The sequence below is a fragment of the Micrasema longulum genome, unplaced genomic scaffold, assembly GCF_059751315.1.
Source record: "Micrasema longulum isolate JH-2025_06_02 unplaced genomic scaffold, ASM5975131v1 h1tg000103l, whole genome shotgun sequence".
NCBI lineage: Eukaryota > Metazoa > Arthropoda > Insecta > Trichoptera > Brachycentridae > Micrasema > Micrasema longulum.
This window is the reverse complement of record NW_028277309.1, coordinates 284,525-297,963: the sequence shown is the minus strand read 5'-3', so window position 1 is coordinate 297,963 and position 13,439 is coordinate 284,525. Positions and strand designations below refer to the sequence as shown.

The 13,439-nt window shown below is 33.8% G+C and overlaps 1 protein-coding gene across 1 annotated transcript in view; it reads right to left on the bottom strand.

Annotated features, from left to right (window-relative positions):
* LOC148284628 (tubby-related protein 4-like) overlaps positions 1-13,439 on the bottom strand; it is a 75,551-nt gene continuing 62,112 nt past the window's right edge. Inside the window, 10 exon segments of the mRNA XM_088237557.1 lie at positions 1-195; positions 1,797-1,994; positions 2,186-2,348; positions 2,700-2,958; positions 3,841-4,957; positions 5,122-5,528; positions 5,531-6,131; positions 6,225-6,355; positions 7,324-7,494; positions 8,979-9,219. Coding sequence (XP_088093683.1) covers positions 79-195; positions 1,797-1,994; positions 2,186-2,348; positions 2,700-2,958; positions 3,841-4,957; positions 5,122-5,528; positions 5,531-6,131; positions 6,225-6,355; positions 7,324-7,494; positions 8,979-9,219 — 3,405 coding nt within the window. The 3' untranslated portion in view covers positions 1-78.

Sequence of the window (13,439 nt, the reverse complement as noted above, 5' to 3'; positions counted from 1 at the left end):
GATATATTTGAAATTCTACAATAAATGTAGGTAGGTGTATGCGTGTGCTGTAAATGGCATATGAAAACAGGATTTCACTTATTTCAGCCGCTGTGTGACATTCGCAAGTGCAACTGCAAATGCTTGTAGAGCAGAAAATGGATACTGGAAATCCAGAGTGTATGCATTTCCATCAATCCTTCCAAATTGCATTACCTATAAAATAGAAATATTACCAAAAATGTTTTGATGCAAAAATGAAGAAGAATTATTTGTTTATATTCATTTATATTTTGATGATTTTATTATTATAGTGGTCTTAAGTTACTAAAGCAGAGTTTACATTAGGACGATACAATAGACAGGATAATACTGTTCTTTCCCATTTCTGTGAATAGTCTTAACCGCGCAGGAGAGGAGAATGGGACAATACAACAATTTGGCTGTAGTTCAAATGCAGAATGCTGCGAAAAGAATACACAACGATGTGAGCAGTGGTGGGGTAAACCGTTGTCCTGTGGATGTCTTGATCCATTATCCTGTCCTCCGAATTTTAAACAAAACGAAAACAGTATTGTCCTGTCCTGGTGTGAACTTTGTATAACTGTTTTGTAAAAGGAATGCAGCTTAACAATGAAGATTTTCAGCTCCGGTCATAATTTAAAGAAATTGAAAAAAAACATGCTTCTCTGAGTAGATTAATATAGACAATCAAATAAATAATTTGGGGATTTACTATGCATCTCTGGGCATCTTTGACTGAAATACTTGTAATATATTGTGCGGTAATTACTGCAACTAGGTAACTTCAAAATCAGCATTTGTGAGTTACCCACTAAAAACACATATTTGTATCTTCTTCCATGAGTGCTACTATTTGAATGCATGACTTGTCCGTTTGTAACACTCATGGAGGACCAAAAAATGTGTTTTTAGTGGGTAACTCACAAATGCTGATTTTGAAGTTACCTGGTTGTAGTAATTAACCAGGCGATATTATATTATTTCGTTGTTTTCTGTTGTTTGCGGATGACTTAAAACTATTCTTAAAGGTGACAACTTCTGACGATTTTCGTATTCTCCAAGCGGATATATCTAATATATCTGAATGGGGAAGGCGAAACAAACTTAGGTTTAATGTTTCCAAGTGTTCGGTCACATCCTTCACTAGGGCCCAAAAAACTCTTTTTTTTCGCTACAAAATGAATGACCAGAATCTGATACAAACATCAAATATTAAAGATCTGGGCGTTAGATTTGTGAGCACTCTGACATTTCATGAACACATAGAGACAATCAGTGGTAATGCATTGAAGATGTTAGGATTTGTTCTGCGTACTGCCAGGGTTTTCGAAAATACCCGCGTACTGAGAACTCTTTACAACCCCTTGGTACGAAGTATACTCGAGAGTGGGTCGATGATTTGGGGGCCACATCTGTTCCATGTATCCAAAGGGGTTTTCCGGAGCAGGATTCTCCTACTACTTTGACATGAGTCTCTTTTGTGTATTTTTTTTTCTTTTTTATAATATGTACGTATTGAATATACTTTTTAATGTATATGTTATATTAAAAATAAATGAATTGAATTGAATTATGTATTGAGAATTGTTTATGAAATGTCATTGTAATTTTCACTAAATTTTTGATAAATTATAGACTATTTCAATTTGGGAATTTCTCGAGTATGATTCAACTTATTTATGTAACAAATAATTAGTCCCAGCAAATTGAGAGTACTATATTATGAACTTAACAATATTAATTCAGTCTAAATCACATTGTTTTAAAAATAGGTACTAAGTAAAGCATCATACCTGTTTCCCTCTGAACTCTATTTGGAAATTCTTTGCTGATTCTTGTGTCACTCTGCCACCAAAGTCAAGCTGGTAAACTTGACTGCTTTCATTCCACATTGGCGCTTTATTATGCATTACGAATTCTCTTCTAACTGGAGTTGTTGGTTGAGTCGCACATACTCCACTTCCCATTGGTTCAATTTTACCTCGTTTTAACTACAAAAAAACCCATTTCAACACCCTTCTTTAAACTAATGCTATCCACAAGATGTATATCTTATTTTCAATAATGTTTGTGAAAAATTGTGTCTGCATTATGTTAATTTTTTCACTGCAGTATAACATCCCATATTTTTCAACTTTATCTTGCTAACTAAAATACTAATTGTTTCAATTTTTTTTTTTACCTTTTGCCTCAACTGTGCTTTCTGGAATGTTTCGAGATCTCTGTAATTTTTTCCGTTTACAATGTCATCACCAGAAAATGTTCCCAACTCGTCATCTGAACTCTCCTGATTTTTACTTTTGTTCCTTCTGCGGTTCAGCAAAGGTGAATTCAACAAATGTTTCCTACGAATCACATGAAACTCATAAGTCTTTTTGAAAATAAATTAGGCCGTTTCCGATACATTGAGAATGCGCATATGTATTTATATTAAAGAAAGATGACTAAATAGAGGCAGCAATAGGAAAGTCATAGTTGAGCCAATAATTTCTTCAGATACTATTTCAACTTCCAAGCGTGGCAATTCTATAATGCCAAAATTAGCTAGCACCTACCTTGTTGAATATTTTAAGTGATCACTTTGATTATGTACCGTGTTACAGTTAACATTCTGCCCATGACAATAGCATTTATTCCTTTTTTAAAAAAAAAAAAAAATGTCATTCACAATTATTTTGAATATAGTATATATTTACCTAATGGGGGAGGCAGAGGCTGTCCGTTTGTTCTTCTTAGAAGGAGCTGGACTAGCTGGGGAAGAGCGAGGTAATCGGGGTCTAGTTGCCGGAGAGGGTGGTGGAGTGCTCCCTAATATTCCACTGGTACCGGTATTGCTATCTCTACCTCCCCCTCTCTCCCTCATCCTGTAGAGTAGTTGCTCCAGTGTAGCGAGAGCCGCCCCCGATATAGAGCTGCCACCGCGCTGTTCTATGGGACTTGGTGTTGCTGCACGCTCTGTTTTCAATTCAAAATTCATTATGAGGTTAAAATTAAATATAATATTTGGATTAAGTTACATTGTTTTGGCTGAGTTGAAGGTAGGAGAAGCCGGGGTAGAATCCCATACAGATGGACTGACCAAATAAAGGTGGCTATGGGGCTAAAATTTGATGAGTCAGTACGTCGGGCTGAGGACAGACTGGAGTGGAACAGACTAATTAGAAGTGTTCATGGTGATCCCGATCCTCAGCATTGAGGGACCAACTTGGAAGAAGAAGACATTGTTTTATTGAGAATTCTTAATTCATTATTGGACAGCCTTAAAATGTTGGCGTTTATGAACTGTTGAGTTTGAGATTGAACCAGACATGACTTACAATTGAAATAATTTATTTTTTTAAATGGCATGCGAAATATGTATATAAAAAAAAATTTGGACACTGTACCGTCCTCCTCAGAACAGGATTTTCTAGTGAGGAAGACTCTTAAATTACATTTGAATAGAAAATATTTTATACAGTAAATATATAAATATTTATATATTTTTTAATATTTCAACAATTTTCGTAACCTATAAACTAGCAATAAAGTAGCAAATCGGTAGCATGTGTTAGACAATAAATACTCCAAATCAGCTGACATTAAAAAATATTTTTGATGCTGGAAGCACTAACTTTGTGGAATTTTAATCAATAGATTTAAAAAAAAATTGCTTTGTCTTTAATGCACCACTTTATGGCGAAGGCAATTAAACCTGAAGAAGGCAATATTTTGCCAAAACTAATTGGTTTATTAATTAAAAAATAAAGTGGTGCATAAAACACAAAGTAATTATCTATAAATCTATTGAGATTTTTCATTATGTATAAATTTTATAAAAATGCGTAAAAAAATTACCTATCTCTATCTCACTGTTGTTACTTCCGTCAGTTGCCAAACGGGGACTGGAACTTCTACTTTTATCAGATCCCGGCGAGTGTCGATCTCTGAATAACCCTTTAGGTTTCTTAGTTGGGGTGTTACAAACACTGGACGCTGAACACGCACTACAGATATACGATTCGCTATTTGTATTTTCATTTGTTGAATTTACATTGTTAGAAGGAGTGACGCATTTACACGATTCACAGACAGGTAAATCTCTTCTTTTTTTCCTATTCATTAATGGGGTTTTACAACTTGTAAAAAAACTTAATTTTGTACACTCTTTAGTGCTTTTGGTAACGGGATTATTTACAACAGCTTCTGTTGGTTCGTTGGATACATTTATTGACATAATACTCTCAATCGTTTCGTACTCATTTTCTTGGATTGGAGATTTTATTGGTTCCTCAATACTAGTCGGAAGAGGAATTAAATCGTTTATTCCGTGAGTCATCAAGAACATCTCGCTAGAATCGAGACTTTTTGATTTTCCACAGCTTTTAAGATGTGGGGTTTTCATACAGCCATTGTTTATTGTCTTTGAATCTAACTTTAAATTTATGTTGGGGTTTGGATGATTGGTTTTTCTAAAATTGCGTTTATTGATATTGTTTTTATTTTTTTTATTAACTAAAACTAAGCGCTTTGGAGCATCTTTTCGAAGCATCGCTAAAGTTACTTCACAAGGAACTAATTGCGAATTAACTATATCTAAATAACCCACACTGCAACTTCTAATCATAGTATCTGCTATTGGTGCACTCGCAATAGAAATACCAACTGGAGTTATGGAAACCGGAGTAACTCTGTTGTTAGAACTGGATTCTAATAATGTTTCCGTTGATAAGTTACCATTTCCCTCTTCATCAATATACTTTAAATCATCTTTTTTGCTTTCACAATTTGGTGATGATAGTTTTTCCTTTCTCGTGCAATATTTGAACATAGCAGAGTGTGGTTCATTTGGCATTAAATTTGAACTTCTTTGTGTATGTACACTAGCTTGAGTAAGCATTGTTTCACTTCTATTTCCATTAAGTATTCTATTTGTTACTACTTCCATATGAGAATCTTTTTTCTTGATAAGAACCTGAAAATAAATATTATACCATGTTTAAAAAAATATATCAATATAAATTGTCCATCTCATAACATCTCGTACTACGATATTTGAATCAACAACATGCATTTATATAGTGACTGTTATTTTATGCAATATCAAATACAAATTGGGATAAAAAAAATATAGTTTACCTGCCTACTGTGATCCAAACTCAAATGGAGATTGGATTGATGGCTGTGAGAGTCCACTGCGGATATATTGGATTTAACTTGCTGAACGTTTTGTGAAAAGTCTGCTCCTGAGCTGTGATACGACATCATAGTTTGCGCAGGTGGTCGATCAAAAATAATATCGCTGGGGGCAACTGCATTTTTAGGGGATTGCAACGTCGGCACCGAGCCTTCGCAGCATAGCGGGGAAATAGCGTGTCGGCCTGGACCGTGAGAAGAACTACTTCTCTGAGAGCCGGAAGATGATCCACTTCTTCCGAGCCCAGTATTGGAACTATAACTACTGCCACTCATAGAACTAGAGTGATTCCTCATCGCGTTGCTTGTATATTGCTGAGAAGATACAGATTGCATCGGATCACTATTTCTCTCATTTGATTCCTACCGTAGCTGCTTTGTGCCATATTAATGTGTTCTCTACTGTGATTTCGACTAGATATATTGCTGTTACTGTTGTTGCTTCTTAATGATTCGCAAAAGTTGACCATTTCTGATAAATCTATGTAAGGGAATTCGTCTTCGTATGATTCAGCTCTCGCTAAAGCGGGCAATCCAGTATTATTATTATTGACATTGTTGCTAGTTTCATTCTGTGTAGAACTGTTATGGTTCAGTAATGATGACTTTGTTCTTGCTAAGAGGTTTCCTCGTGGAGACATTGGGGCGATTACAGAAACACCATCATTGTTGGAATGTTTAGCTTTATGCACCGGAGTGGTTTGTTCTCCACCCGAATGAAACACTTCCTCTTCATCTTCTGAAAATATATTAGGGTTGAAATTAGGATCAGGTCCCGTCGGAAGGTTATCCCTTAGCTCGGTCATCACTAAAGTCATCTGTCTTGGCTGTAGGTGAAGTAAAGATGTCTTGTATGTGACTTGTCCCAGGTTGGCCGGTATATTTTTTGCTAATCCGTGAATTTTAAATTTCGTCCCCCATATATTTGAAGTTACTTCAACCAATGGCACTCCCTAAAAATAAAGGTAAATGAAAGAAAAACTTTATTTAAATCTAATTGTTATATCCCTCTTCAAAGACACATAAAAATGACATAAATATTATACCTCCGGTAATGAGTCTACATAACCGAGTTCATCGGGTGTTTCCTGAACTTCTTTCTCAACTGTTGCTTGGTTTCGTGTGCTCCGATGACGACCTTTTTTTTTCCTTTGAAGCCTTGGGGATCCACTGCATCCTAAACAATTTTCATTTGAATCATTAAAATTTGAAAATTGATATTTGAAGCACGAACTTCGTGGTTATTATTTATTTATTTAACACTTTATATACATATACAATATATATACATATAAGGGCGGGCATATTGTCTAAAGGCAATTTCTTCCTACCTACCCAAACCATTTAGTTTGAGAAAATTACAAATACATGGACATATTGAATCTTACAATTTTATACAAAAAATTGAAACAAAGATAAACAAAATAAAAATATATGAAAAATTAACACTTTACCACGAGTATAAAAAATTAACACTATACTATGAAGAGTGGAGAGGGGATGGGAAGGAAAAAAGAAGGATAAAGGAACATTTCAATCTTGACTTAAATGTAAATAAAGAAGGGGGCGTCTCTAACATTAGTGGGTAGATTATTCCACAATCGAGCGGCTACTACTGTGAAAGAGGAGGCAAGAAAATTAGAGCGATAACAGGGTATTAAAAGGGTTCTCATTACTAGAACGAAGATATAGTCCGTGTTGTGAAAGAGGTTGGAAGAGCCCTCTCAGATAAAGAGGCGAAGTGGGATTATTTAAAATATTGTGAAGAAGTGATAGAATGTGAATGTTTTTTCTATACCTGATACTGAGCCAGTGTAGTTGCGTGCGATACTCGGTTATGTGGTAAAATTTGCGAAGATCAAAGATATAACATATACAAATATTTTGCAATCGTTCTAACTCGTTAATCGTTTTTCATTAAAATTAAAATGAAAACGTCTTGTTTTTAACTACCTTTATTTTCTTTATCTACTTGACTTATGACTTCACGTGTATTAGACTTAAGACACTAAAAATTATAAGAAGGATTCATATATTTAATTCTCAATAAATTATACCTTGATAAAGGTGCACGTGTTTTTATTTTAATTTTAATTACAGTAAAAATCTGTTATCTGTAATCTTCAATAGTCTGTTCTTACTAACCTTCGTCCTTATCGGTATCTGACGTGTCGGATAAGACGTAGGGTGGTTGGTGTTGTGAAGAAGAGCTAGAATGACTATGTGCTGACGAGTGTCCGCTACTGCTAGAGTTGCTCACTCCATCTCCTGCAGACTTTACTCGGAACCAGTGGATGTCATCAGAATCTGCGCCTGCTGAAATAAATAGTTGCTACTTATACTATTCATATGGTTGTTTAATAAATAGTTAACATGATGGATTAAAAATAATATTTAAAAAGAAATGTTTACGTTCTTATGTTTAACCTAAATATTTTAATTTTATTGTAAAAAGAAAATGGGAATCAAGTTGGGGTAGAGTGGGAACGAACCTTGGATCTCTGATTCGTGAGTCCGCAACACAAGCCACAGTACCACAACCGGATTCAAATTAAATTCGTGCCTAGTAGGTTTTTTTTAATTTTATTTTTTTTATTTATTTTTCTTTTTTAAATTCTAAACAATTTTTTTAATTCCCCCCAAACTGCAAAAGCAGTTTTTTTGCAGGGATTTCTCAAGAAATAATTCAGCCGGATGAATCTCACTCACATCAATATAGGTTTCAGCTCTTTTACTATCTACTTATATACAGGAAAATATTTGTATTTGTTTGTCATATCATCATCACACCCATGTCTACACCTGATGGTGCATAGGGTTTATTAGTACAATAAATGCAGCTTAAATCGATCATCTGTTACATGAAGGTAGGGTGATCATCCTTACGTTCCAGGAACATGAAATATTGCAGAGTAGAATCACCTTTTTAATCAATATTTCATGTCGACCTTCCCAGGAATCGAATCTGGGACCTCAAGCGAGGTAGGTGAACATGCCAACAACTACACTACGAGGCGGACTTATCTCCACTCAATTTCCTTGTTCAGAATTTTCACCTCAGAGCAGCCGTCGAGTTTTTTTTTTTTTCTTAATCCACCCGGGCACAGAAAAAATTGTATTTGTAAGTGATGTTTTTTATTTCATTATTTATATTTTTTACTATTTTTTTTTTATTTTCTTTATTCAGAAAAACAACAGCAATACAAAAAAATATACACAACATTATAAAAAAACATTAAATAGAGCCAAATCAGTTTTCCACAAAAATACAATTATAAAAATCCAGTTCAGCTAGATATTAATACATGTAGAAGTGCATGTGTGCAAGTTTTTGTGTATAAGGATGTGTGGGTAAGTGAGTTGAGTGTGGAAGTATGTGAATATGTGTGTGAGTGTATATGCGTGTGAGGGTGGGTTCATGGACAGGGTGAGTGTGTGTTTGCTTACTTTTTTATGTTGTTTTAACAAAAGGACTATGTTATTCTGTTGTAATATTTTCACCGTTTTATTATTTATTTATTTTATTATAAAAGAAATATTTATATATTATATTATAAAAGAAATATTTGCGTTCTTATGATTTACCCAAATATTTCATTTTGATGGCCATTTTCAACGAGTTGTAAATAACTCACTATTAGAAAATGAAATCGAGTTGGGGTAGAGTGGGATTCAAACCACGGACCTTTGGTCCGTGAGTCCGAGACACTAGTCACAGGACCACAACCCGATTTTAATTGATTTATTTTTTTAGAATTTTGTAAAAGGTTCATTGGACTGTAAATAAATAAATAAAAGACCTTCAGATTGCGGATCGAAGATGACGAACTCCGGTCTTATCTTGCTGATCCTCCTTCCCTTGAGCAGAGGCACCAGTCCCCCGAGGTGCTCCAGGTACAGCGTGTAGCTGACGGCGCCCCCCACGCCGCCGCCGCCGGGGGCCGCCCCCTCCCCGCGCCGCAGCATGGTGCAGTGCAGCCTGCCCACGCGCGCCGCTCGACTCACGAACTCGCGCACCGCAGCCGCCTCGGGCACGCAGCACTGGGGAAATGGAAACTGTTTCAGATTGTTAACAAATAAAAATCATAACATTTTGATTGCACATTTGAATTAATTATATGAAAATGTATTGGTACGCACACATAAGACAAAGTTTAAAAAGCATGCACAGTCCGACTTTTCTTCATACCATTGTATTCCCGTATGTACTCTCCCACCCCCTGCACGATATCTCACCTGCGCGAATGCGTGAAATGGCCGCGTAATGTTGCCAAACCGCAAACAATATAATATCATAACACAATTACAAGATAATTCAACGTAGTTGTGCAGAAATAATGAGATATTGATGTGATCGGATGCAGTAAGGTCAATTCTATGTTCTGCTTAAAGCAACCAGAGCGCTTTCATACAAAAAACTGTATTAATAACTTTTTGAAAATAGTGTTGATTACAAAAACGGCATTTCTCAATTTGCAGAAAACACCCACAGTACTAGAAAAATCTTACGATACTTTAAAAATCATTAAAACTGGACAAATATATAATTAGATTCTTGTTTGTAAAACATAAGAAAACTTTTTATTTTATTTTTTATAATGTATTTACCTTTTGTCAAAATCAAAAATATTCCAACGGTTGTGTAGATTTGATTGTTCACTCTTTTCACAAAGGTGCTATCTCAGTTTCACTTTTCTATGGCTGGCTGCTTTTTGCGTAACTTCTTTCAATTTTATGTTATGTTATGTTTTATCACAAAAAATATTTTACTGAATGGACTATAAAGAAAACATACTTTTACTAGGCAAACATAAATAAAAAATTCGACTACCCTGTCAATACTAACAAAATGTCCGCCTTGTTTTATTTAACAATCTGACAGACGGTAAAACAATCGAATTATTAAATAATATTATTTGCGAATTCGCTATTAACACGTGAAATGAGATCCCACCCTAATCCCTTTTAATCCCAGCAGTATTTTGACACTTAAAAACGACACAACACGACGTAATTGAATTTAAATCGGCAGTTGCTCACTAAGCGACGTCTACAGAGTAACTAATGGCCAAAACGTGATACTAGTTATTTGTGAGTAGTTCTGTCGATTTCAGTTTAATGTGCGTACGCGGTTTCTGGACTATTATAATTCTATGTGCAGACCATTGGCGTGTCCCTATCGTTTGTTTTTTTATACATTAAAACAAAATGAAAAATGTTGTAAAAAACATATTACAGTACAATCCATATTACAGTACGGAATAATCGGATGGGGTGGTGCTTTTAATACAAATATTTTACCGGTTGAAAAAATACAAAAATTTATTATAAAAGTTATTTTTAAAAAAACCGTCTACTTTTCCCACTGTTCAATTATTTATAAAATTAAGGTTTTAGATATAAAATTGCCAAATAAAAAGAATCGTTTGCTTCAAATACATAAAGATAAAATAAATAATAGTATTTCTAGGTCTCAAAACGTAAGTACGCGACCTAGAACAGGTGGTAATATCTTAATTCCTAAATTAAAAACAACTACTGCACAACATCATTATACTTACAGAGGAATATTTTTCTTGAATGAAATGAACAAAGATAATAAAAAGTACAGTCAGGAATACAATATATTTAAGAAAGAAGTAAAAAATTACATCTTTAATTCTTCTTTATGTAACACTGATTGAAAACATCGTTTATATCTTTTTTGTAATTTATTTATGTTATTCTAAAAATATTATTGATTAAAATAAAATAATCTATTGTAAGACGTCACTCCCCATTATGTACACAAGAATTGTTTATTTCTTTTACGTAATGGGAAACGTTAATGTAAATATATGTATTTGATTAATGTAAAAATTTGTATTTAGTTGTAATATTGTATTTTTATTTGTTATTAATGAAAATTTTCAAATTTAAAAAAAAACAAATGGCAAGGGAAAAAAATTACTTCGGCTATTGAATTACACTCGACAGGTTGATGGAAGTCACGCCGGTAGCTCAAACACGGATGTTTATTGACGTCAATTAAAAGTCCTCAACAAACTTGACCGATCACAATAGAAATGGACTGCGATAATAAACTCGCGCATGACCATTGAAAATATTAGTTTAGCATGATCATGTGGCCAAACGTCGAAGTCGACGCGAGTCGCATTTCAGCACGTCATTTGTTTTGCACTTTGCAAGTTTTCCTCTCCTAATAAATTTTAGTGACAACTGACAACTACACTGCCCTCTAAGCCTAAAAGTCGTATTCGAAAAAAAAATGTTTTGCGTTTTTTTTTTCGTAATAGACATACGATAACTACACATATTTACTAAGCCAGCAAGTCATTTCTAGTTCTCAAATATGAGACATTCTCTTGTAACATTTTTTTTTTAAATCATTTAAATTGGCAAAGTATAAAACAGTGTAGCAAATGTTCTGTAAAATCATTGAGGTATATAACTAGAGTAAACATGAGCGTTCGAAATGTGTTCCCTTAACAGCAAAATAAAATATTAACGTTAATATCTAACAGCAACTTAAGAACTTTTCAAACAAACTAAACAATTAAATGTAACTGAACTCTTTAAACTAGAATCCTTAAAATTTATTCATAAATTAGCCACCGATGTTGTAGACGAAGAATAAAAACTCAAAAAAACTATAGTAAACATGAACACAATACGAGAATATCAGAAAAATATCATAAACAACCTTTTAAAACAAGAAAAGGACAATCGAGACTAATAAACAATGGACTAAAATTATACAATAAACTACCAGACAAAACTAAACAAAAGACTCAGACAACCTTTACAAAAGATGTTAAAAATATTATTATTAACAGTAGAATGTGAATTTTAAAAATAAAAATATTTTGTTAAATGTATGTAACCCGTAAGGGTTTATCAATGAAAAATTCAAATAAAAAAATAAAAAAAACCTGCGGCCAATTGGCATATGTTTGATAGAACGGACCTTAGTCTATTCCGAGCGTTTACCGGCTACTTTTCTCCTCGCAATTACCTACTAAAATGCCTATATGGACGCTAAGATACTGCCCAAATCGATCTGGAAATGTTTTTATCTTCATCGATACTTTTTTAAAATAGCTATTTTAATGTTGAAAAATGTTTAATTAATATATTACCAGCTATCTCCTGTCTTCGTCCTGCTCAGTTTGTCGGGCGTATAGTGAAACGATAAACAAAGGTGACGCGTATGCGGAAGGGAGCGACATACTGAATAGAACTTACAGTAGACCGATGTAAACAGTTCGTGCTTTTTACTGTACTACTTGTTTTGCTTATCAAAGTCGACGTGATATGACGTGATGATACCTCCGCTGGTCATTCCTTTCCTTTGGGGACGACTTTTTTAGCTCGGATTTGTATGGAGTGTTATCTCTATGTATTATATCTCAATGTGTAAAATTTGCAATTTAGCAGATACGACTTTTAGCCTTAGCAGGGCAGTACATTTTTTGAAAGTGTTGTATTTTAGCTTATTTGTTTGTTTAGCTTGTTTGTTTTGATCAGTTCATTTACGATCATGTTAAACATGACTGTCGTCATAATATCGTGGGGTATTTACTACTACTGGGTAATTTCAAAATCAAAAGAAAGTTGTGATTCATTAATATAATATTATGATGATTTGAATGTGCGACTTATCTATTTGCAGCATTCATGAAGGAGGATAATAAAATGTGTGGTAAAAAAGTGGGTGACTCACAAATGCTGATTTTAAAGTCACCTAGTTATAGTAAATACTCCCCGATGCTATGTACCTAGTTTAAATTTGATTATTTTTATTTCTCTATCAAATTTAGTTTGAAAAATATATATATATATATAATTAAATGCGCCCAAACAATTGTAAAACAAATTTGTTTAAGATAATTTTTCACTATTAAATTAATTAAAAAAAAACAATGGTGCCAAATATCGTTACGTTGAAAACATATTTTTTTTTAATGATTAGTTTCAATTTTAGGTGTTGCTACGAATGGGGTTCAAGTTTGGCCACATTAAAAAATATAATAATTCTCGATCGATAAATTTAAGTCGATGCTCCATTGGAATCGCTAAAACGATAAACAATCGTGGTGAGCAACTTTTATCGCGTCGATTATTACCGACAGTAATGAGGAACTTCAGCCCCACGGGAAATTGGATACAAAAAATGTTTTCTTGCACGCGGTAAAAATTAGAGCTTGTTCTTTTACTATTAAGTTGATCGGCAAAGTTTTTTGAAAATGCATGAAAAAAAA